Source organism: Polyodon spathula, chromosome 8 (assembly GCF_017654505.1).
Source record: "Polyodon spathula isolate WHYD16114869_AA chromosome 8, ASM1765450v1, whole genome shotgun sequence".
NCBI classification, from domain to species: domain Eukaryota; kingdom Metazoa; phylum Chordata; class Actinopteri; order Acipenseriformes; family Polyodontidae; genus Polyodon; species Polyodon spathula.
Window position 1 is genome coordinate 11,370,780 of NC_054541.1, and position 24,733 is coordinate 11,395,512.

The 24,733-nt window shown below is 37.5% G+C and overlaps 1 protein-coding gene across 1 annotated transcript in view; it reads right to left on the bottom strand.

Annotated features, from left to right (window-relative positions):
• LOC121319383 (beta-catenin-like protein 1) overlaps positions 1-6,876 on the bottom strand; it is a 40,917-nt gene extending 34,041 nt beyond the window's left edge. Inside the window, exons 1-3 of the mRNA XM_041256774.1 lie at positions 6,723-6,876; positions 3,357-3,539; positions 2,331-2,437 (exon numbers count right to left, since the gene is read on the bottom strand). Coding sequence (XP_041112708.1) covers positions 2,331-2,437; positions 3,357-3,539; positions 6,723-6,752 — 320 coding nt within the window. The 5' untranslated portion in view covers positions 6,753-6,876. The remainder of the gene's footprint in view (positions 1-2,330; positions 2,438-3,356; positions 3,540-6,722) is intronic.
• Positions 6,877-24,733: the final 17,857 nt, after the last annotated feature.

Genomic DNA, 24,733 nt, shown 5'->3' on the forward strand with positions numbered 1-24,733 from the left:
GTTTTCAGTTACTTTCCAAAATGCTTGGGCATTTTTTTTTCTGTCACAATATGTAGAGTAACTCGACAGTACTCGCACACTTAAGTTGTACCTTCTTTCCTTTGCTGTCTTCCACAACGAAATCCTTACGGTCACAGGTGCATTCTTTTGCGGGCTTTGTGTGTCTAGGCATGTTTTTCACATTTCACCACAATTTGCAATTCTGTTTTATTCCATCTAACTAAAATAGCTTTAAATCCCACAAACAAGCCTTCTAATTGTAATCTTGTTTTAAATCTTGCAAACGGAGTCTCTAATGGAAATGTAGGAATTTGCAGCCCCTTAGTAGTTGGGGTGGGTTTAGAACGAAACAATGATAGCTACAAGTCAAGGAGGGACACTGCACAACTGCACTGGAAACTTTTTTTTTTAGATGGGAAAGGAGTGAAGTCAAGGTGAACTGAGTAACCATTTCTAGTGTTTATCGGTCTATACACCGATTTCATTATTTATTTATTTATTTTATTGGTTGAAACAGAAAATCAGAAACTCTACTTATATACCAAGAGTATTCTAAGAAAATTAGATAGAGATATCTAAGATAGATATCTCTCTCTCTCTCTCTCTCTCTCTCTCTCTCTCTCTCTCTCTCTCTACTCAAAAGTTTGAGTACACTTGATGGAAACTAGGTTTCTTCATAATTAACAATGTTTTAAGTCGTATACGTTTCTGTAAATACTTGAAAATGAAAATGTTACAATATACAAAACAAAAGGAGTATCAAAGCAATGTTCAAGAAAATTGAAAATTGTCTCTAAATCTTGTATTCCTCAAAATAGCCACCCTTTGTCTTAATAACAGCCTCACAAACACGAGGCATTCAGTTAACAAGTTTCAGCAGGAAATCACCCGACATTTCTTCCCAGCTTTCTTCTGCAGCAATTCCCAGAGATGTAGGGCACTTGTGGGTAGCTTTGCTTTGACTCTTCTGTCCAGTTCATCCCATACAAGTTCTATGGGATTGAGGTCTGGAGACCGGGCAGGCCAGGTCATTAGATTGAACGTCCAGTTTCTGTGTTTTTTGGTTTTGAAACAATAGTTTCTCTTCCAGCAGCAATTCTTCCAGTTAGACCAGCTTCACGCAATCTCCTCTGAACAGTTGATGTTGAAACATCTGTACTTCTTGTAGCATTTAGCTGAGCTTGTATTTCAGGGGCAGTTAATCACCGGTTTTGCAGACTTGTGACTCGAAAAACTTGTTCTCTGATTCTGAGGTCACCCTTGGCCTGCCTGACCTTGTTCGGTCCTCATGAGTGCCAGTTTCTTCAAATCGTTTGATGGTCTTGGCCACAGCAGTTACAAACACTTGCAAAGTTCTTGCAATTTGTCTAAAAGACTGACCTTCATTTCTTAAAGTAATTACAGATTGTCTTTTCTCTTTGCTTAACTGAGCGTATTTTGCCATTTTCTGCTCCCTTACATTCAGGATGACAATCTTGTGCCTATGCTAACTATATTTATAGTAATCATGGACCCTCACCTGTCAACAATAACTGGTGACAAAAGGTTAATTAGGTAACATTCTAGTTAACTCAGAGAACATCTAACAAAGACACTTTTAAACTTAGGCCACTGTTCTAACATCGTGTTATACACATTTCAGACTTTTAACTGACTTGGGCTTCAGACTGAAATCCACTTGCTTTGGGTGACCATTTCATTGAAACTGACAAGATTTACATTTTCATTTTTGAATGCAATTCACTTACGATGATCAGCTTATATAAGTACACGTATCATATAATTGAAATACTAAGTGTTTATAGACAAGTTTATAGAGTTAAAAGCATAGATAATCATGAAAAACCTGGTTTCAAGCAGGTGTACTCGAACATTTGACTGGTACTGTATGTATGTATGTGTGTGTGTGTGTGTATATATAATTATAATATATATATATATATATATATATATATATATATATATATATATATATATATATATATACACACACACAGGATTCTCCTGATAAATAAATAAATAAAATGGACTGTGATGTAACAGGAAAGTGTAATCAACCAGACTGCAGAGTCTGTATCATCTGATTTGAAACCGCTGAACTCCACGTCTTCATCATCTGAACCATCATTATTGATGATGCCAATCAATGTACAGAGCAACTACTTCCAGGGAATTTTTACCTACAGTACGGTTTCCTATTTCTAGTTTGCAATTTGCTCTTTCCACATTTTTTTTCAGTTATTCAAAATCATTTTTAACAAGAGTCCCTCAAAGTAATGAAATATATAACAACAGAGAGAAGTGAAAGGTGCTTCAGTGGCTGTACATACTTTTCAGGGTTGTCGGGAAATTTAATCCGCAGTTCCTGGTTTTTATAGGCCCTCTTCTCAAACGTCAGAATCATCTTCTTTACAGAGCTTTCATCCACAGGTTCAGACTACAATAAGAACATACAGAAATTGGTTAACTTCTCTGTACCTCTGTATTAGAGATATTTACCTCCTGGTTGCAGAAGGCTCACTGACTTGAACAAAAAAAAAAAAAAATGCCTTCCAAACATTAGTTACAATCTGCTTAATCTGCAATGTCTGCAGATCAGTTCCTTTTTAAAAGCCATCCTGGCAGTGGTAAAACTGAATGGAGAAGATTTCTGACGAGCAGCATCCCCTGAAACTGCAAAGTCTGCCATCAAATAATCACTGAAGCAGTTATGGACAGCGATTAAGAAACTTCTGCATGCTTTACTTCGTGGAGTGAACTGAAAACACCTTTGTGGCTTCCCTTTTAATTTTACGGTGCTCATAAATTAAGAATGAAGCACACAAAGAACATGTAATGTTTGTTTATGGGAAATTCTCATTTGAAATGGTCCCACATCTCTGTAGCCATAAAGAACCATCCGTCTAAACGGATGTTGCACAAGACAAGAATAGAGATAACCAGATCATTCTCTTTAGCTGTAGTAATACTAACACACAGCTCTACAATATTAACTGGCGATTGAAAACAGCATTTTAAGCCTCCTCTGTGCATAGGATTTGCAAGCTCTTTCCTTATAGCCTGGCATATTGTTTTCCATTTAATGTATTAAACGTTTAAACTTTAGCATAACCCATTTAAGATACTGGTCATTTTGGGTACCAATCAGAAACGCCATCATTGGATGCCGACCGTAACTTAAATTACGGCAATGTGTATTTGTGATAAAACTGTATGTTTACGGTATTTAATTGTAGATGGAAAGGACTGGGAAGAAATACTGACCATGAATTAAATTAGCTTGCGCTACACATATGACCTGCCTATTTTTAACAATGGGGAACACCTCTATTTACATAATATACAAGATTCCCCACCTCCAGATCCTCGTCGTGGTCCATGAGCTTTTCCAAAAGTTTCTTCTTGTCGCTGTTGTCCTCGCTGTCCAAGTTGTCCCCTTCCTGGGGCCAGCCAGATTCCCTCGGACCTGCCAGCTTCTGTCTGCCTCGCAGCTCCCCCTCGCCCTCATCTTTGCGGGGTCGTTTTGTGCCGCGGTCCGGCTGGACAGGGATATAGAAAGAAAGACTTAGAAGTCAGTCACTGAAACGTGGAAGGGCCAAACAAATATGCAGACTCAAGGCTGCAACGAGTAGACTGTAGAAGCAGTTGACAAGTCAACCTCGTTTTTGCATGATCTTTATTCATTTTGTTACTTAAGCTGTCACAGCCTCCTCTCATTCATGTTCAACCATTTCATCAAATACAAAGCAGGATGCAAAACATTTTATTGTATTAAATTACCCTTTATTTGGATACAGTTTCAGGAAACTGCATTCATTTAAGGTTTTATTTTAGCACTGCCACGGAAACAGCAGCAGTATGTGAAAAAAACAAAAAAATATATACTTATTGCTGCAATTTGGCGCCGCAGCATTTATTTAAAATTCATCAAAATGACTGCGGCCCTTAAACGAGGGCGACGATCATACGAGGGCGGACTTTATTAATAATACTATGCTTTACAAACGCTATTACATGAGTTAAGGTATTTTAAAATCGGCGCCGTGAGAGTCCCAGATCTGCAGCACTATACTTGTGTGTTTTTGGGGCTTCAATACAGTACATTTACTGACAATTAAAGAGAGCCTATTAGGTGGGAGTTGGGAGGTCTGGGACAAGAAGAGGTGAGTGAACAGTAGTTGATGCCGTTGTTTTTCTGAACGAAAAGCATTACCTCTGAATATCGGTTTGATTTCTGTTAGAAATAAAATATATTCTACTCGGTTATTTATTTATTTATTTTTCCTCCCTGTAATTTACCAGCTTGTTTGTAATTTATCTGTAACAGAAACCGAAACTAAATCTTCTCATAGATAGTAAGCACGTTTTCCAATTGAATAAAAAACAAAACAACTAAACCCCCTACAAGAAGATATCTTCGGCCAGCTTTCGGATAGCACTTAGAGTGACCGGAAAAGGTCTAAGTTCCTCTGAGCTTAAGTTTTCATCATCCAAGCTGCGGCAAGGTAAACAGACAGCAATTATTTTATCCCCTGCTGTGTTGGCACTGAACTCTGCTGGGGGAAAAAAAAAATCCACATGAAGGCCTGCTGTGCTGTAAGTAGTTCATCTTGGGTTGTCTGTAAGGACTGTACCATAAAAAAATAGTGCTTACTAAGGTGTGTGTACATTAGTTTGTAATACACGGCGGATTCAGGCTGCAGTCTCTTTGGGGGCATCACATGTACATAACCAGAGTTGCGCGTTATATTTATTTATTTTTTGAACAGGGGTAGAAAAAAAAAAACCTTTACGTTTCTTTGAGAGCAGTGTTTATTCGAGGGCGGTGTCTATTAAAAAGCTGATATCTGAGTGAAGCGTTAATTTGTGGGCGATATTAATTCAAAGAAATACGGTGTGTGTGTATATATATATATAATATATAATGTCTCCTAATGACAATGACAAATCACAGACAAGACTCATAACTGCTTGTCTTTTTGTCATAGTCACAATGTTTTGCTGGCCACTACAAATTTTAACCACAGTAAACCTAGATCTCTTTACAAGCAGCTGAAACACAGCAAAGCATAACCTCAGTACCACCAAGAGACTGCAAATTCCAATTAATTCAGAACAGAAAAATGTTTGCCCTTCTGCTGAGAAAATGCCAAACTCTAAATTAACACAATGAAAAGAAAAAAGTACAAATAAACAGAAAATGCAGTTAAGTCATAAAGTTAGGGAGCAAGTTGCCGGCTCATTAGGAACCAATTTTACATCCAATTTTCAGTTTAATGTATCTACAAACAGTGCAATCACAGTTTCATTTCCAAGTGGGATTGCTGTTCAGTTTTGAAGCCTGGAGGCTCAAGATAGCAAGCTCACTATTGCTGGTATTATTTAAAAAACAGCAACAAGATGACTTAGTTTTCTTAAATTGGCTTATTGAATAATACAGAGTGTTTTGCAGGGAGAAAAATATTGCATTTTCATTGTCATCAGTTTTAAACTAATTTATTTCTGAGGATATAGACAATGTACAATGCTGGCACGCTCCAAATCCCTAAAGGCTGCTCTAGCATATAGTGGGAAAGCATTAACCACCTTCCACCACACTCTATTTAAATCCTTAACTTTAATCCACATGACTACTGCCACTCCATACCCTATTCAGTGCAACGTGGCTCCAACAGACACCAGCAATCAGCTACAGCCGAGACTGGCTAGTTCACAAAATCCTCCAACCAGCAAGCACTTGCTCCTGTAAGTAGGCAAATCACAACACAAACCTTCACAGACCAAAGTGGAACTCCTCACAAGGCAGTAGGGATTGAGATTGCATTGGTGATGGCAAGGTATTGTTCCCTCAACAAAGAAAGCTGTGCCAGAAATCTGCCTGCAGTCCTGCTCGGTATCTAGGAGGGTCCTCTTCCGTTCATTATTATTATTATTATTATAAAAATGTAATTAAACCTGGTCCCCGCAGGAGGGTTAATATACAATTGTTGGCATCGCACAGCTTTGGTTTAACTTTGATAAGTCAATGTACTAGTGAGAAACTTGACAATGCTGCAGCAGTGAAATTCACGATTCCATAATCATTCAGACATTAAGACGATTTACAGACCTTACCAAAGACATCATTAAGGGTGTACTGGCAGACTGGAATTTATTTAATGATTTAGTAGTTTCTGCACTTCAGCTGAGGCTGGTCAAAAACTGATTTCAAAGACCAGACCTAGATTTGGCATGCACATCTTAGAGGAAATGGTCAAATGTTTAACGTTATACCATTAACAACTGTGTGTCTACACCCGTAGAAAAACTCCCACCACACAGCCCACACATCAAACATGTTGCTATCTGCCATCTTTCTACATATTTTTAGTTTTTTGTTGTATTGCTATTAATAATATTGTTTTAAAACACAGTGACACTAAATAAAAATATGCAGAGATTGTTTTTGTGGGCAAGCAACAACGCAGTCCTGTTATTACTGTACTAGAAATTTAAAACAAAAATCTGACAACCCCTCAGTTAATATTGGGGATTTAGCATACGGTTTGCATAGCATGCAACCAAAGGAAACTACTTCCCCAAAAGCAGTGTTTCTAATCTGGGAAACAGCACCTACTCAAACCCGAGGACTGAGGCCTACTCGGCATTTGGGGTGAAAATTCCATTAGACGTTGTGGAAAACACATGAACAAACTACACAGATACACGGCTTTCGTATTTACCTGGTAGTTTAGCAGTTCCCCAACATCCATGACAGATAGATAAATGAAAAGTGAAAAAGTCTATGTTCCTAAATATACAGATTTTAGCTCCCGCTGGCAGATTGAATCAAAGAACTGCCACACTGCTGTAAGTTAAAACGTCCTATTGTCGCAAATCTACCACACGACCACATAGCGTACAATGAAGTTCCCGTGTTGTAAAATAAAAAAAAATAAAAAACATGCACGTGCACGTCGTGGTTACAGTCTATTTCGAGTAAGATGTAGTTCCCAGTACTCTGCACACTCACAAGTTTAGAGAAATCTGCTTTTTCACGAGTTGACAGAAGGGGATTTCAGATTCTAAGATAATACACGTGGCTTAAAAAAAAAAAAAAATCATAAAGATTTTAAAATAGATTGGACTAGGATTTTAATGTTTTTATTATTAAAAATAAATAAATAAATAAATCTCAAGTTTATTGTTTGAACTGGACTTTATCTTTATTTATTGAAATATGATACACTATACATTGTGATAAAAAAATATTTTTTTTATCAACCATTTAAAAATTTTTACACTGTTGTCACGTTAAAAATGTCAATTTTGTTTTATTTGTCAAGTTATTAATAATATTACAATATATATTATTATTATTATTATTATTATTATTATTATTATTATTATTATTATTATTATTTATTATTCATTGCAGTTCTAGAGGCATAGCTCAGGAACATACCGGCTGAGAATATGTAGCTGCATATTCTCAACGCATTACAGCATATTATAATGAGTACTAACTAGTCTTAAAGCACATCCTGATACATGGGATATGCTGATACTCTCTTTGAGGTTTGTGTACAAAGATAAAAGCACACTGTTGTTACTGAGTAAGCTGAAGACAACCTGAAGTTGTCCTATATAAAATGTTACAATTAATATTAAATCAAAAATTGCATATTAAAAGCTAAAATAATAATAATAATAATAATAATAATAATAATAATAATAATAATAATAATAATATACTCCCCCGACAGATTTCAGTAGTACTGTCTTACCTGTCCAAGGTAAACTCCTTTACTCTCTCTCTCTCTCTCTCTCTCTCTCTCTCTCTCTCTCTCTCTCTCTCTCTCTCTCTCACAAGCAGACCTGCTGTATCCAGTGAAGATGATATTTCTGGATCAGTGAAATCCCCAGGTACGTCTTTACATTAAATTGACTGTGGAAGCAAAGTCTCTTATCTTTCAAGCCATTGAGATACCCAAATCCAAAGCACTTCTTGGAGCCAGACCGCCTGGGTGATTAAGATATTCCGTATATGCCTTTGTTTGCCACTCTTTGAAAAGTGAGCAAATCCGATGACACACCTGTATATTTATATAAAGGCAGTAAGATAGAACAGAGCCAGCAGTAGTGTTTGTAGTACCAAGGGTATTCATGGCATTTGTTGCGTAGCACCAGGAAACTATAAGAAGCAATTACCAAGATCTACCAGATCTGGGGCGGCATTGGAGGTACCACCATTACACTAGGCATTTTCTTCCCATGGTGCTTTGAGCTAATAACCAAACTGCACTGTGATCACAGACAGTTTTAAAACCTATTGCGGAGCTGCACTACTTCAGTAAATATGAAGCTAAAGGCTCACATAGACTCTACTGACGTTTACATCGAAGACATTGTTGTGCTTCGAAGAAAATGCTGATTGTGGGGAAAGTGTGTGGGGATGGCATATCAGTATTGCACAGGCTTCAGCGCACAACGCTTTTGGTGCACAGAGCAATGCTAATATGCTTCCCCACCTCACATCCCCACAAAAAAAAAAAAAAAAAAAAAAAATCTATGCGAACACACAAACGTTTATCAGTCTTACTGTAGTTTTGTGCCTGTAGTGCTCTAGTGTTTTTGTCTTCAAATTTGGTTACACAACACCATCGAAGAAAGGCCAACAAAGTAAACAACTGTTGTGTCCAGAGGTCTGAGGAAATCATTAAAGGGTCTGGATACATTATACCTACTAAAGCGTGTTTCCAGCATCCCTTGATTAAATTACATCATTATCATAGACCTCTATGTGTCAATTATTATTATTATTATTATTATTATTATTAGCCTTTGATGTAAACAGTAATTATTTCAGCACAAAACTGATAATCATTGTTGGTTTTTTGCCCTGTTCTGCTAAAAGGGGATTTGAATATTTTCAAAACATATTGCTGAATAATTTGTCCTTGGCTTTGCATAAACTAATTGATTTCTCCCTCCACCTCTTTTTGACTATATCTATTAAAGTCTGCACTTCACTGCAGTAGAGATTCTTATGAAGTCTTTATTATCGTAAATAATACAGAGGAACTGATATTGAACTTAACCTGCCTTGACACCTATAAAGCTGCAACAGAGCTGCTGGGGAATGAGCTTTGTTTATTGCAGTGAGAAGAGCTGCAGTACATGGAAATCACCATTAAAAAGCTCCTGTTATCAGCTACAACTGCAGTACATTATACTTCATTGAAAATGCAGGAGTTTTATACTTTACAATGGAGCGAGAACAGACATAACCAAAGGGGAAAGCAGGGCACTTCATTGAGACGCTGCTCTTTATATAGATGTGTCCGTCTATAACAGGGTTCTCCTCACATAACACGTTTGTTTTGCTTTGTTCTTGACTATTAACACAATACATGCTGAGATAATAAATCTGCAGCAAGACTGCGGTACTGTGAGAGTTCTGGGGACCCCTAAGACAACAAGTGCTCAGCACTGCACTGTAAACAGCAATTCTGTGGGCTTGTCATCTTCGGCAATTAAAAACTAGATTTTTCCAATGATGCACTGTTGTTGTTGTTTTTTTGTTTTTTTTTTACCTTATAGGCTATCATATAGAGTTAAATTAAAAAAATCCAAGATTGACTCTAATGATTATAGGGAGAGGCAAGCAAATACATTATTAATGAAGATGAGCGGAAGGGGACTGGAAAGAACCACCCTTTCGATGCAAGCCAATTGCTTCTTAAACAGGAAGAATTGATCTGGGCATATTTCCAGAGAGTACTCTTGAAAATACCTTTTGGAAAAAGACTGTACTGTGATCTTCAAGGACAATTAGGTTCAAATAGAAGCTTTAGCTTCTGAAAATTGAGATGAAACCGCAACAGAAAGAAGGGAATCTTACTCCAGAAGCATATGATATACCATTTTGTGCAGTGCTGTATTTAGATAATGTCCATATTGAAATGTCTTTAGATTTTATATATACAGCAATGCATTGAAAAGCATTCTGAATGTCGTTGTTTCTTCCAAGAGCCTTGGTAAATATTGAAGTGCCCAAACTGACTCTAACTTCCCCTGGGAAACGTTGCCAGCAACAATAGCTTGATGGCTCAGGTGATGGTATTTTCAAGTGTGCTTTTGATACCTTTGCACGCTCCTAAACTGCGCTGTAAAAATGGAGAGTGCAGGCAGTTTAATTATGTGGGAATACGAATGGGAGCAATGAGTGCCAGTGTAGCGATAACAAATTCATCCAAGATGCTCACACACACCGCAACAACATACCCCTCACAAACTGAGGCTTCTGCAGCCACTGCTGAAACGATCTGTGATTATATAGTGTGACAAACTGAAGAAACTCCCAGAGCCTCATCTGCTCATTGTGTCCTGTTCAATCTGCCTATGACAGACTAATCCTGAATTCAAATTTATGAAGTCACTATAGCTGCTATGGCTGTTAGCCACCACAGTTTAGATTTAATTCAAGTCTCACTGTAACTGCAGAATATTTCAAGCAACCTTATGCACAAAAATAATATTTAATTTCATTACATACCAAATATTACTAGAGATAGCTGGCCTTGTCTTTCTTTAAAGTGCCCTAGAAATCTGCCAGGGACACTTAACATGTCGCTGTGATCAGTTATCTACAGGTAGGGAATAAATGCTTTGACCCGTGGGCAGAATAACAATTGCCTTTTTTAATTTCTCTTGAACCCACCCAACGTCTAGAGGGGAAATTAAAATAGAATCGTCAATACACATTGCAGAAAGCAGAGCAGTTTATACAAGAACTGGCAGGTGCTTGGTCCGACATAATGAAAATGGCCTTCTGCCAGCAACAGCAGTACAGTTCTTATGTTCCCTGTTCCTTCTGGCAATCCGTGATTACTCCCAAAATATCCATCATACACCTTATACTCAAAGAAAGGAGCCCAGGGAACATAAATCTAGCTTTCGAGGTACTAAGAAAATAAGAAGTCGGATCTATTCCTAATAACACATTCCAAATAGTGGCGGCGCTGTGGTATAAGCTTGCAACAAATCAATAAAAATGTCATGAATAAGACCGATCGAGGGTAAATGCAATTGATCTAAGAGACACTGTATCGTAAAACTCTTGCCATTTAAATAAATAACATGGACACTCTCTACTATTTATACTTATTTGTAGCACACTGTTTCAGACAGGCAGAAAATCCTACTTAAACTGTGTCATTCTGAATAGATATCCTTTGACAGACAGATACAGTGGGCCTATCACAGCATCAACAGCTGGGAACGCCTGACAGCAGAGCATGGCTCAGGCAAACAAACAGGATGAGATTGTAAAGCGTTCATGAGCAAGCTTTGTGAACACAGGGCTAAGGAGGCCCTTACTGACAGTAAAAACAGCTGTGAACTGTGCTGGTCATGTTGATACCATTGAACCTTTCACAAAGAAAGAGCAAGCACTGACTTGGTTATGAATAGTCATATATAATAAAAGCAGAATGGGGTGATGAAATGATAATAATAATAATAATAATAATAATAATAATAATAATAATAAATAATAATAATAATAATGATTTCTTAGGGAGATTATGGGATACTGTACTAGAATCTTAATTTTTTCCAAATCTTCATACCCATTCATGTTTTTTGACAGCAGACATTAATATGTTCAGGTTTAAAGTTTTGTTTAAAATAATTTAAACATATTTCTAATAGAAGCTATTTGACAAACATATCAGCATAACACTTTAGTTCAACTTTATAGTAATTTAAACTTAAAGATTAACAATATATACCAATCCAGAAGGTGATTCATCATCCTTTTTAAGCAGCCTTGTGGCCTAATAGAGCTCTCAAACACAAGTACAGCTGGTATACCAAAGTGTAACCATTAAACTGTCACCCCTGCAACACTCTGTCCTCAGTGTATGTGTTCCAGGAGGACTTGTTAATGGTTGTACTTAGAAACAGGAAATAATTCTAAGATATCTGATGGGGACACAGGGGTGCTTGGCCCACTGAGTTACCTGGATATGATTACTGAAATGGAAAACAATATGCAAACTCATTTTTTACAAGAATACTTGAGTGGAGATAACTATAATATTGCCACCAAGTTGCTCCGTAAGTTACCTCACAAGCACATGTTGAAAATGTTAGGTGCATATCAAATATAAACAAACTCACAGACAACATAAGCACTTGGCACAGTTACGACAGCAAGAGTTGACAGCATCCAATAGCAGTGTGTCATTCAAACCTGTGAGAACAGAAGATAACGTTGGCTTCCTACAAGTTGCTCCGTAAGTTACCTCACAAGCACATGTTGAAAATGTTAGGTGCATATCAAATATAAACAAACTCACAGACAACATAAGCACTTGGCACAGTTACGACAGCAAGAGTTGACAGCATCCAATAGCAGTGTGTCATTCAAACCTGTGAGAACAGAAGATAACGTTGGCTTCCTATTTGGCTTCTACGTCAGGAAAATTCCCTGATATAAATAATAGATGTATCCTATACATATTTATATAGTGGATGTGCATTGTATCCTCTTTGTAAGATTATTCAGGTCTGTGTTTAACCCTCCCGGTTAATAGCAACATTTCCCTTACAGCTATCATTCCATCCCGATTACACTACTGTGATTAACTTCCAGCACAGATCACTGACCTCGCTGACCTTTACTAAACATCACTGGGTAAAAAAAAAATCACATGAAGACAGAATAATCCAGCTTTCCTCTATCACCCAACCTTCGCTGAAACCTGGGAATGAATTTGTTAAATGCTAAATGCACTGGAAGTTATCACCCTCTAGGCTATTTACCCCTAGTGGAGGTCAAGTAAGAAGCATGGCACACTGGGTTAAACAGAACCCCTTTAATTGCAGAATTGCCTGTTTTGCTTGTAATGCCTTACGTGTCCAGCAGGAGGTTTAGGAGCACTAGCAGCTGGCATGCGTGGTGATAGACTATGCCCAGCAGTCAGGCAATATTGCATTTAAATCTCAAACAAAGGAAATAGGCATTAAAGATTTTAAATTAGAAATACTCTGCTGGATATACTTGTGTTGTCACAGCGGTAATTTATTCCTAAATACCCTCAGCCCCCCAGGTGATTCACTAAAACACTAATTGAACCAAAATTAAATTAGGCTGCTGCTTCTGTATTGGCCTTCAGTCCCTCTGAATGTTAATGAGAGAGGGATTTTAAGGAATCTAAATGGCGTCTCCTGGGTGTCCTGCATTAGAGCACGGCACAAAATGAGAATTTTGTTGATGAACAGATATTGTTGCACAGTGCTAGTCGGCGGCCCATGCATTCACATTTTCACTTTCAGCTTACCCTTCAAAGGCTCTTCACATCTGATTCAGAATTTAATGAGTAATTGTATTCAGTCTACATCATGCTATTTGCCACATGTGTTCCATAGCCAATGCAGATCACAAAAATATGTGACTTTCTGACTCAGCAAGCAATTAAGCTATTTGTTTACAATTAATCCAAATTGGACTGCAACATAATTTAACTGAACATTTCCTAATCTCATGAAAGTAGCCCCACTAAATCACCTTAATCTTGAATACCTCCCCCTCTGTCATTCCTGGACCTTTTGCAGAGACTGACAATTGTATCAAGTCTCCAACAGTGAATCAGTTGTATTCACCAAACTCATTTTACTTGTAAGATAAAACCAGGCATCTGGAACAAGTTCATTGCCGCACTGTGCCAACCAATCCCAAGCCTATAGAAACGACTCTTCCATTCTATGAGTGTGCACTGGCCCCCATCCTGCAAGTTCTAATCAGGATTTTAACATACAGTACATTTTTCAAGGGCTCATTTACAGCAAGAATGACATTCTTTTAAATATTTATGCTATTAACCTGGCCACTTAATGGAGCATTCTTTGTTCATTGTTTAAAGTAAATAGTGTACATGTCCGTAAATCATTAACAGAAATGGAGTAAACGGTATTAAGGTTTTTGCTGCCGCTATAACTCTGATCCATTCAACAGAATTATTAACTTGTACAGAAATCCCTAAATGTGATTATCCTACCAGACCCTGTTCTTATTTAATAATATTCCTTCCCTGATTGTATTTGGCTGTGCACAAAATGATTTAATTTAATTCTGCGGCTTTCTTTTCAAATGGAGCAATATAATTTCACACGAGAATAGAGAGCTGATTGCAGTAATCCACAAAGGGCACTGGTGATTATATCAAATTAGAGCTCAGTGATTTCGAATGCAGGCTTGAGTTTTTCACAAGCATGTTTGAGAAGCTTTATTAGACATAAGACTGTGGTCCTCACCAATGAGGGTGTGTAATAAATGCCCAAATGATACAGATAAAGCTAAATGTATGAACAGCTTGAGAAAAAAATGCTGCATGCAGTAGCTGCTGTTTTGTAAGGGCTGGGTTCGATTTGCACATTGACACAGGTTGAGATTGAGAAAATTGAGAAAACATCAGTTTTATATACAATAAAACAAAAACTAACATTGAGAAATCTAGCAACAGCACTTTTTCATATTCGGTGGTCTTGAGTGAATGTGTCCATCAGCTCCGGTCAACTGTCTGTTCAGGTCTTCTCTCTGTTCCTTCTTTCTATCTTGTCTCTAAATTCCTGTGCACATTTACCAAGATAAGCTTGAAATGCCCGTCACGTGACACTGACGGACTGGGACAAACTAGAAGTGATAAAACCAATCCATTTTAACCAGCTCTTTATAACTCCCCCTCCAATTCCATCAAATCCCAGCTGGCAGACGCAGCCAGGTTAATCAGAGCAGGTAATACAGGGTGTAGGGAGGTCACTGAGGGAGATTGCTGAGGAGAAGGAGAGCCACAGTGCATGGTGGGAGCAGTCATAAACAATCTAAATCAGGAGCCGGAGGCATGCTTATGCATTCTCTACCAAAAATACATTAGGCTCATGGTATACTGCTCACATAGTGAGAGGGAAATGATTGGTGACCAGAAAGTGTAGAAATTTTTGCTATTTGAATTAATTCAGTAGTGTTAACTAGTTAACACATGTTCATTTAAAAAATAATAATAATAATAATAATAATAATAATAATAATAATAATAATAATAATAATAATATGTTTTCTGTATTGGTTTGGAAAAATTCATTTAAACCTTTTTAGTTGGACTATTTCAAGATGTATATGGCTGATATAACAATGATTTTAAAAATAAAGTATGTGGATAAAAATGTATTTTTATATACAATAGTTAAAATAAAGTATGTGGATAAAAAATGTATATGCTTGGATCCAAAGCAAAAGTTTTTTTTTTTTTTTTTTTTTTTAAATTATTATTAAGGTTTTATAGCTATAAACAACAACATTAAGCATTAAATGAAAGACTTTGTTGTTAGAATATTATATTTCTTTATTTTCTAACTGTTGCCTTAAAATTTCAAATTCAGATGTTCTTAGCGTAACTGATAATACATTATGAGAATAATTTCTATATATATATAATACATTAGTAGGACAGAAATAATTTCAATGTGAATCAGAGCATTTTACACTGAGAAAGACAGGAGGGTGTCAAAACCTTGGGGTAGTATTGTATATCTGCTGTATTTGTGCTGCATTTCAGGAATACAAAGAACAAAAACAGGAGCAGCATCGGTTGGCATGCACCTTTATAAAGGCAAGATCCTTGACTGCTAACATGCAGAATGACTTTCATATAAAATGTTCCCTTCGCAGTGATCCACAAGGAGCCTGAACTCTGGATTCAATTGCCCTCTGCAAACGACTCTAGCGAGAGGGAGATTTAGTGCAATTGCCTTTTGTTAATCTTGAAACTCTCCTTTTTGAAAAAGTCTGCTTTGTTCATTAATGGGGTCAAAATGTATTCCTAATTAGCTAAATGGGCTCATCCAGCAAAGCTGCAAAGCCATTAAAGAGCGCCGGAGGGCATGGTAGCTGAAGAAGAGGTCAGTCAGGCACACTCGTTACACGTCATGGCTGAAGGAGCTCTGTTACACAAGCTAAGCAAAGCCAGGGCTCCAGTATGCTTATGAAGATCAGTCTGGGGATGGGAGGAAGCGATGGACAGGTTGATAGAGACAGAAAAGTGGCTTTATGAGATGGTTTGCATCTAATTAATAGGTTTAAGTATGTGGTTAATGTGTATTTGTTTTTTGTTTTTTTACTTTCTTGAATGCCTTGCTTATGTACTTCCATGTTATATTATATTATATTATATTATATTATATTATATTATAGGCTGGCTTAGGACAGAAGCCACAAAACAAGACTGCAGTTAGGTGTGTACAGTTACAAGCTACTTTCACAGTTACAGAAACGCCATTCCTCACAGAGAACTTCCTGTTTCTATAAGGAGGTTGCCATGGAGACTGTGGGATGCAGAAGGCCTCATATGTTGTTACATCTTTGCTAGCTTCAAATGGGCTCTTACTTGAAGGTATTAAAATCCTATATCCATTAACCATGCTGTAAAACCCTGTTGGCATCACAGATGTGGACCAACATAAAGGACTGCTCTGCAGTGTTTAGAGTCAGTCCTTGTCAAAGTTAAGACAATGTATAACAATAAATACCAATCCAGAAGGTGATTCATCATCCTTTTTAAGCACCCTTGTGGCCTAATAGAGCTCTCAAACACAAGTACAGCTGGTATACCAAAGTGTAACCATTAAACTGTCACCCCTGCAACACTCTGTCCTCAGTGTATGTGTTCCAGGAGGACTTGTTAATGGTTGTACTTAGAAACAGGAAATAATTCTAAGATATCTGATGGGGACACAGGGGTGCTTGGCCCACTGAGTTACCTGGATATGATTACTGAAATGGAAAACAATATGCAAACTCATTTTTTACAAGAATACTTGAGTGGAGATAACTATAATATTGCCACCAAGTTGCTCTTTAAGTTACCTCACAAGCACATGTTGAAAATGTTAGGTGCATATCAAATATAAACAAACTCACAGACAACATAAGCACTTGGCACAGTTACGACAGCAAGAGTTGACAGCATCCAATAGCAGTGTGTCATTCAAACCTGTGAGAACAGAAGATAACGTTGGCTTCCTATTTGGCTTCTACGTCAGGGAAATTCCCTGATATAAATAATAGATGTATCCTATACATATTTATATAGTGGATGTGCATTGTATCCTCTTTGTAAGATTATTCAGGTCTGTGTTTAACTCTCCCAGTTAATAGCAAAAATTCTATATCCATTAACCATGCTGTAAAACCCTGTTGGCATCACAGATGTGGACCAACATAAAGGACTGCTCTGCGTTGTTTAGAGTCAGTCCTTGTCAAAGTTAAGACAATGTATTAGAAATGTAAAGAGATGAGCAGTGAAATGCAGTGGAAATGGGTTTGAAGGTTAGAAATAATAAAAGCCTCCCAGTCATATACAAGTTATTTCTATCACCAGTGAGTTTTTCAGCATGACTTCTCCTCAGAAAGCCCCCAGACCCGACTCCAGCAGGCACTTCATCAACTCCAGCAGTGGGGAAAAGCTCTCTTTGCTGGTGTGAGTGATGGATAGCCCCTGGCATTGTCTGCAAATTCTAAATGGGTAGTCTGCTTCAAAAGCGTTCGTTTACATGGAAATAATCAACCGAAACTTGCTGACAAATTACTGTCTTAGGTCTGTAAGTAGTGCTCATTTTCTAGACAGAAAGCTATGGTCAAACTACACCTTGTTTTTTTTATCTTTTATTTGCCCCCTAAAATACCATGCCTTCTGTTTGTCAGCAGCTTCCTTCCCTAAAATAACACAGATGAAGGGGAGAGATGCACAATATTGGTAAAGTTAATGACATTTTTATAAACCACTCTCACAATTTAAACAGTGATAAAATTAGGGCTCCTGCTAATTAAAATGAATTGACCTGTGAAATGAAAGTGTCCTCTGCACAGTCCATGATTGATATGTGAATAGAGAGAAAGAGAGAGAGATAAAAGGGGATAGAAAAAAAAAACATTAAAACACTTTGGATACAATCAGGTCAAATTGTTTTTTTTTGTTTGTCTGTCTGTTTTTTTTAGCAAAAGACTCCTGCATGAATGCCATAGTTATTGCACTGTGTCCAATGGTGGTGTTTGTCCCGTGGTTTTGCAAACCTTAACAGTAAAAAAGAAACAAGGACCAGGGGTCACAAATGGAGTTAAATTGTTTTTTTTTGTTTGTTTTTTTTAGCAAAAGCTGGAAACCATAGTTATTGCATGTGTAAAAGTAGAGTAGTGTGTTTTACACCAGTGGACAAAAAGAAACAAGGACCAGGGGTCACAAATGGAGTTTAGAAAAAGGGGCATTCAGAACAGAAAATAGGAGACACTTTTTTACACAGAGAATTGTGAGGGTCTGGAATCAACTCCCCAGTAATGTTGTTGAAGCGGACACCCTGGGATCCTTCAAGAAGCTGCTTGATGAGATTTTGGGATCAATAAGCTACTAACAACCAAACGAGCAAGATGGGCCGAATGGCCTCCTCTCGTTTGTAAACTTTCTTATGTTCTTATGTTCTTATGAAGGTTTTCATTTAACAAATTGCAGCATATTGCTGTCAGCTATTTACATCTTTGTAAATATAACAAGTATCATATTTTTATGAATATAACGCAAACCTTTTTACATTTTTTTTTATATCTAACATGCATTCAGTATTGTATAGTGTTTCTGATAGGGAAGCACAGTACTTAAGAGGTGCACATTATACAATAGATGTGATGCATGTTATATTCTGATCATTACAGTAAATGATAGGCTTCTCTTTTAATATTGCTTGGACAGTTAAGGTGCTGTGCTGCTAAGAAATGCAACAAGTCCACTAGAGGACTACTGCTAGTCCTAATTTCACTTGATGCATTATCTTCCAATCTCCTGTGATGCACCTCTTTTTGCTGCTTGTTATTCTGATGTCATTTGTCTCTGGAGCCCTGTGAAAATGCACCCCAGTTCGCCAAAGATATTTGGCCCACATTCTGTTATTGTTTTTCTATTAAAGTCATTTGGCCTGATTGTCAAAGACGCTTAGCAAAGTGCTGCAGAACAGCATAAATGGTTATTAGTTATCTTTTTTTTTTTTTTACATAGCAACTTTCATTTTTCACTCTAACCACCCCCCACCCCCCTCATCCAAAAAAAAACAAAAAAAAAACCTTGATGGACACGGTATCCCATGTATCCGTTACAAATATTTCAAAGAATGCAACAAGGACCTGAATAACTGTCATCATGCATTTCTCTAGACACGCTGGAGTGACTCAGATAAGAGCTTGCCTTCCGGTCCCTGCACATCCCTGCACAAGGAAATGCCAGCTAACTCATTGATTGCCCTTCCTCAAGCGCATTTCACACGATGCTGCCTTGTAGAACACACACCAGCATAGCAGTTCGGCAGCGACGCTCACCCAAAATCCCCCGCCCCTCCCTCCGAACCTGCTGAAGTATAAGAGGAGCACGGTTCAGAATAAACACATTCACAGCCACCGAATGAGCTGTCAGCTTCCATTTCATTGATCTACTGCTCTCTTTCATTTCATTACATACAAAATGTTCTTTTGCAAATGAACAAAAGCAAAACAATAATAATCCAGAAGTCCATTTCCTCCAGGCTACAATAACAAGGTTGCTTTTAATATGGCAGCTGCTTCCCTGTTCACAGTTTTTATTTCATGGAAGATTATTTGCCACTTGATTTGCTTAGCGGAGGGGCTGAAGTGATGGCGGGGGCTTTGATTTCATATTTAAGAAGCCTGACGCACACAGTTTGCACTGAAGGAAAGGCTGTATGAATTTATGTCCAGCTCTCTCTTGTATTATTGTTGTGGATGGAATCGAGAGTTGTGTTTTCTTCTGTTGCCCTCACAGATTCCATGACCCTGCTGTACATCTTTACTCATTCCTGAATGCTTGGACCCCAAATGGAGAAAACTGGAAATCATCCCTTTAAAATGTTTTGTGAGGCAAATATACCAGGCCTGCAACTGATCCCGCAAGCAAGTTTGGCTCTTCAGGACAGTGTTTAAGATCAGTTAAGCTACTGGGATCACATCTGTGTATTGGGTTGTCTCACCCTGCCTGTCTTCCGAAGAATGTGTAGGAACTTCCATCATGACTGGAAACAACCGTTTAACAAAACTGCCTGTCATCCACTGGAATTTCGATTGGAATGCATTATTGTGACCGTATCAATTTAGATCAATATTCTACCAAGAAAATATACTTGGGATTTATAAACTGTTCAGATGACATTCCTATGCCCTTCCATTTGAAATCATAGTAATTTGCAGTCATTATTTTAAATTGTCCATGTGATCCAATGACACAGGACATTGTATTTGACGTTAGACACCTACATATGAATCATCACAAACAAACACCCTTTTCAGGTAGTAAATGGAGGTGTACATAAAAAAAAAAAAAAAAAAAAAAAATCATCCCAGTTTAGATAAATGAATAAAATAATAGCCCAGCTGTTTTTCACTGAGTGGAACACAAACATGAATTCTAAAAGGGTTCTCTGTCTGTGGTATTAGTACCAGCCATCTGATTGGAGGGATTCTAAAGCACACTTCCCTCATGTGTCAGTGCAGGGTAGATATACAGCCAAGGTTAGAGGACACCTATTGTTTGACAAGCAGAAAGAGGATTTGTCCATGCTTTCACATCTTTTAAGTTACTGTATTATTTGATGTGGTTAGCCTCACATAAAAGTCACACACAGACCATAAAAAACAAACATATCACAGTTGTGGCTCGTAATTTAAGCTTTGCTCAGATGGCCGGTCACGTCATCGGAACCTACTTCAACGATCTGAAATGCAATTCACAGTCTAGTGTAATTAATTCAATCTGTTTGAGCTTCTGTGAATGGTCACAATTTGCTGGCTTGGAGGTATACTGCTGGCTTGCACTATATTCTCGGATTTAAAGATGATTTCGAATGAAGTATTGATCATTTAAAAGTGGATTTTAATTTAGAAAAAAAATACTGGTACGTTATCTGCACTGTGCTTTTAAAATGTGTAATTACAATGAAGGTATATGATCGGGAAAATAACTGAAATTCATGTTGTGAAATTCATCATATTACTTTTTATGCTAAAGATGTGAGACGTAGTGTACGCAGGTGGCAAATTATTTTCTTTGCCCCACAAGAAATGTATTGTATCCTGGTGGTATATCAAACTCACTTCCCTAGAATTCATTTTAAGAGCAGTAGAATAACCCAGTTTCTCTACATGTTCCTGGGCAGGCACAAGCTTCTATTCTCTATCCGCCCACCCCTCACCCCCCCTCCCCACCTCCCTGAGGAAGACTGGAGCAATTACTTCTGTACCACTGCAGACCTCCAAGGGAGACACATCAGAGACCAGCCTTCTTGCCTGCTGTAGGACATTGACTGATACTACCTTTGTTGCTTCACAGAGGAGAACAAAGGAAATGCTTGTTTCTCATTCACCTGAGCTGCATCCGATTCTGGACAAAAAAAAAAAGAATAATGAGGCAGCTGGTTTAGTGTAATCCCTTATGCTCTTGCAGTCTCCTGTTCTCATCTGGCATTCTAACCTTTATCTTGTGATTTTCAAAGCTTTTAAAGGCACTTGTCGTTTTAAAATCATCAAGTGTGGCCAGCTGTTTGTTTCACTCTTTGTTACTCACTAACTCTTATGCTTTGAACGCAGTTAAATAGTGACATTTTCAAACTAGAAATACAACTGGTACATATCCGATTTCAAAAGGTCAGTTTCCATTAGAAAAATTGAATTTAAGGTTAAAATGCTAGTTATTAGTCTGGCAGTTAAATCTGGTGCATTCAGACATTTGGTATTCACATGCTTACAAGATTAACAAATAAAAAGAACAGACTCCACAAGGTGCAGGAAGGTGTCTTGAGAAATTTTAACCCATTCTGCCTTTAATATCTCACTCAATTGGTGCAGAGAGGAAGACAGAGGACAAGTTCATCCCACACATGCTCAGAAGATGAAAGAAACCTGAAGTCTTTGTTATTCTGGCATAGTGTTGAGCAGCCGTCACTATCAGGGTACAAGTCCAGAATTGTTGGATAGACGTCGGCATTTGATGGGACATCCAGAGGGAGCCAGTGTATACCAGAGAACATGACAAATCCAATCAGGCAGACAGGTCCTAACAAAGTGGTCAGGCAGTGTATATTACCTCAGTTTGTATGGGCATTAAATGATTTAATTACAGCTATGCTTTTTTTGATGAGTTTTCTCATTCAAAACTTCAAACTGATTTTATGCCGAGTCTTTGTAGTCAAACGTCTCCAAAAGTTTTCTTGGCCCAAAAACAAACAAAAAAAAAAAAAAAAAAAATAGAAACAACAATTCCCTTAAAATCATTCTGCTGCTGTTTGTATCTAGTTATTGTGTAGATTAGTTTCCATTGGAACTGGTGTCATTGTGCAGTAATAAAAATGTTATTACTATGCTTAATGCCAAGTATAAAAATAAAAGCAATTACATATGGAAACCTAGTTGTGCTGAAGATTTTGAGAGCTCTAATAGTGGCTGCATTTCTAGGGGTACATTAGTATGGCATAATCAGTACATTAACAATGATTACACAGCAGAGCTGTACAGGAGCTGAGGAAAAACACTGCTACTGTTATACGATAACGAATAACAGCTCTATAACACTAAATGATTACACTGAATGAATTCCTCAGACCACGGAGAGGGTGCAGTTTCAAACCAGGATCCCCCGAGACAATCATTATTACTGTTCTCAGTCACCATGAGCTGAATGCAGAGAGCTCTCTGAATTTGCAAATGTAGAGAACACAATGCAGGCTCTTCAGAGACAGTGGCTCCAATGCACATAACTCATGGTATAATAGAGCCAGTCTATTCAGCTCAGATTGGTCCTGGGAATTCAGAGATAGCAAACGGAACACAAGGAAGCAAGAAGAATACACAGTTGAGAGAGACCTCTTAAGCTAAAACCATTTCAAAACCGAATGAAGAAAATGAAAATATACAGCATTGAAATGGATCACGTCTTTGAATGATCTCCCTGATGACAGGGGTTTGTGTCTTCCAATATAGAGAAAAAAAAAAAAAAAAACACAAGCCAAGAAAGAAACAAGCTGATTTAGTAGTCGCTGTATGCTTTTTGAAAGATAAAACAGCATTTCATAGTTCCTGCTATACTAATTCATTAGAAAACAGACCTTTTTAGATTCATGGTTATTTGCCTTCCCTAAAGCAGTGTTCTGTCTCCCTGATGGCTTTGACATGTCAATCTACTGCAGGCATCATTACAAATATGATGTCCATTTTTTTTTTTTTTTTTTTTTTTTTAACAAAGCTAGCATTTTACAGGAAACACCTACAAACCGATACTTTTGTTTTTGGGAATCTGAACTAGAAATGGTTCATATCAGAATGACTAACTTAACATAATAAGCTTTTTAATTCACTTCTTGTCTTTATTTCCTGTTACACACCAACTTTGCTCTGGAGGAATTGCTTTGCGAATGATCTCTAGCATTGCAAAATGAGGTTCAAGGTAATACCTCTGAAGGAAAGGTAACTAAGCGACCCCGTGGTGTACTTGATGTTCTTCTGTCAGATAGTGCCCACACTGCTCCTGTGTTCTACAGTCCCTCCCTGCACACCTCACAATTGTACCTGCATCATGTGACCTGGCTCCTAAATATACAAGACTTTAATAAGTTTGGAAGGGGATATATTTCTTTCTTTTATTTGCCACTGTTTCATTATAATAGAGGCAGTCGTTTATCTGTGATGGGTTCGCATGCTATCACGCCGAAGCCTTTAGAAAATTATTCTGCCGCTGACATTTCCGTAGATGGAGCCATAAAATTATTTTCTACTCGAGCAGTTTTCAATTTAGATTAAGAAAAATGTGTGTTCCTTTTAGTGGGCAATGAGTAAATCACACAGCAACGATGACTGCCGTTCCTTATCTCCTTGATAGCTTTCTAATGGTGACAAGGTCAGCTGTGGCATTAGACACACCAGAACCAGAGAGGCAGGGTGGCTCTGTGGACTAGGATATGTGCCCTTGTGGGTCGTCTCTCTGACCAGCAGTTCTGGCCCATGCAAATCAAACACTTACAAGAGACCCTTGTCTGATGAATCACATCAGCTATTCTTGGTAAAATAATATTAATAACTGAATAATGCGCAGTTACATCAAATACCACCCAAGACTTGCACGCAAGTAAAAATATGCAATCACTTTGGTGCGTCGAGGTCATAAATTAAACATCATAGGAATATCTTTGAAGCACATGCTATTAAATCAACATCCACAACATCATACATATGGGGTGCCATGTGTAAAAAAAGCGTTAATATTTTATTCCAGATTTCTTTTTTTCCAGATTTAACTGAAATCTTGTATTTTTTCCCCAGATTTCTAAATGTTGTGAAAATAAATAAATATGTTTTTAAATGTGTACATTCAGATATAATTTATAAATCTAGTTACAAGATTTAACATTTAGCTAAATATTTAACTACATATTAACTCTGTTAACAAGATTTAACAATCAGCTAAATATTTGACTAAAACTTAAATCTCTTAACTAGATTTGATTGGCTCTTGTAATGCTAAAATTTGCATATTTATTGTTTAGCATTACAAGAGCCAATCAAATCGCATGAAAACACAAAGTGGGTGGAGCTCATTAGCATACAAACTCCAGATTTAGCTGGCTAGTTAAATATTTAGCTAAATAT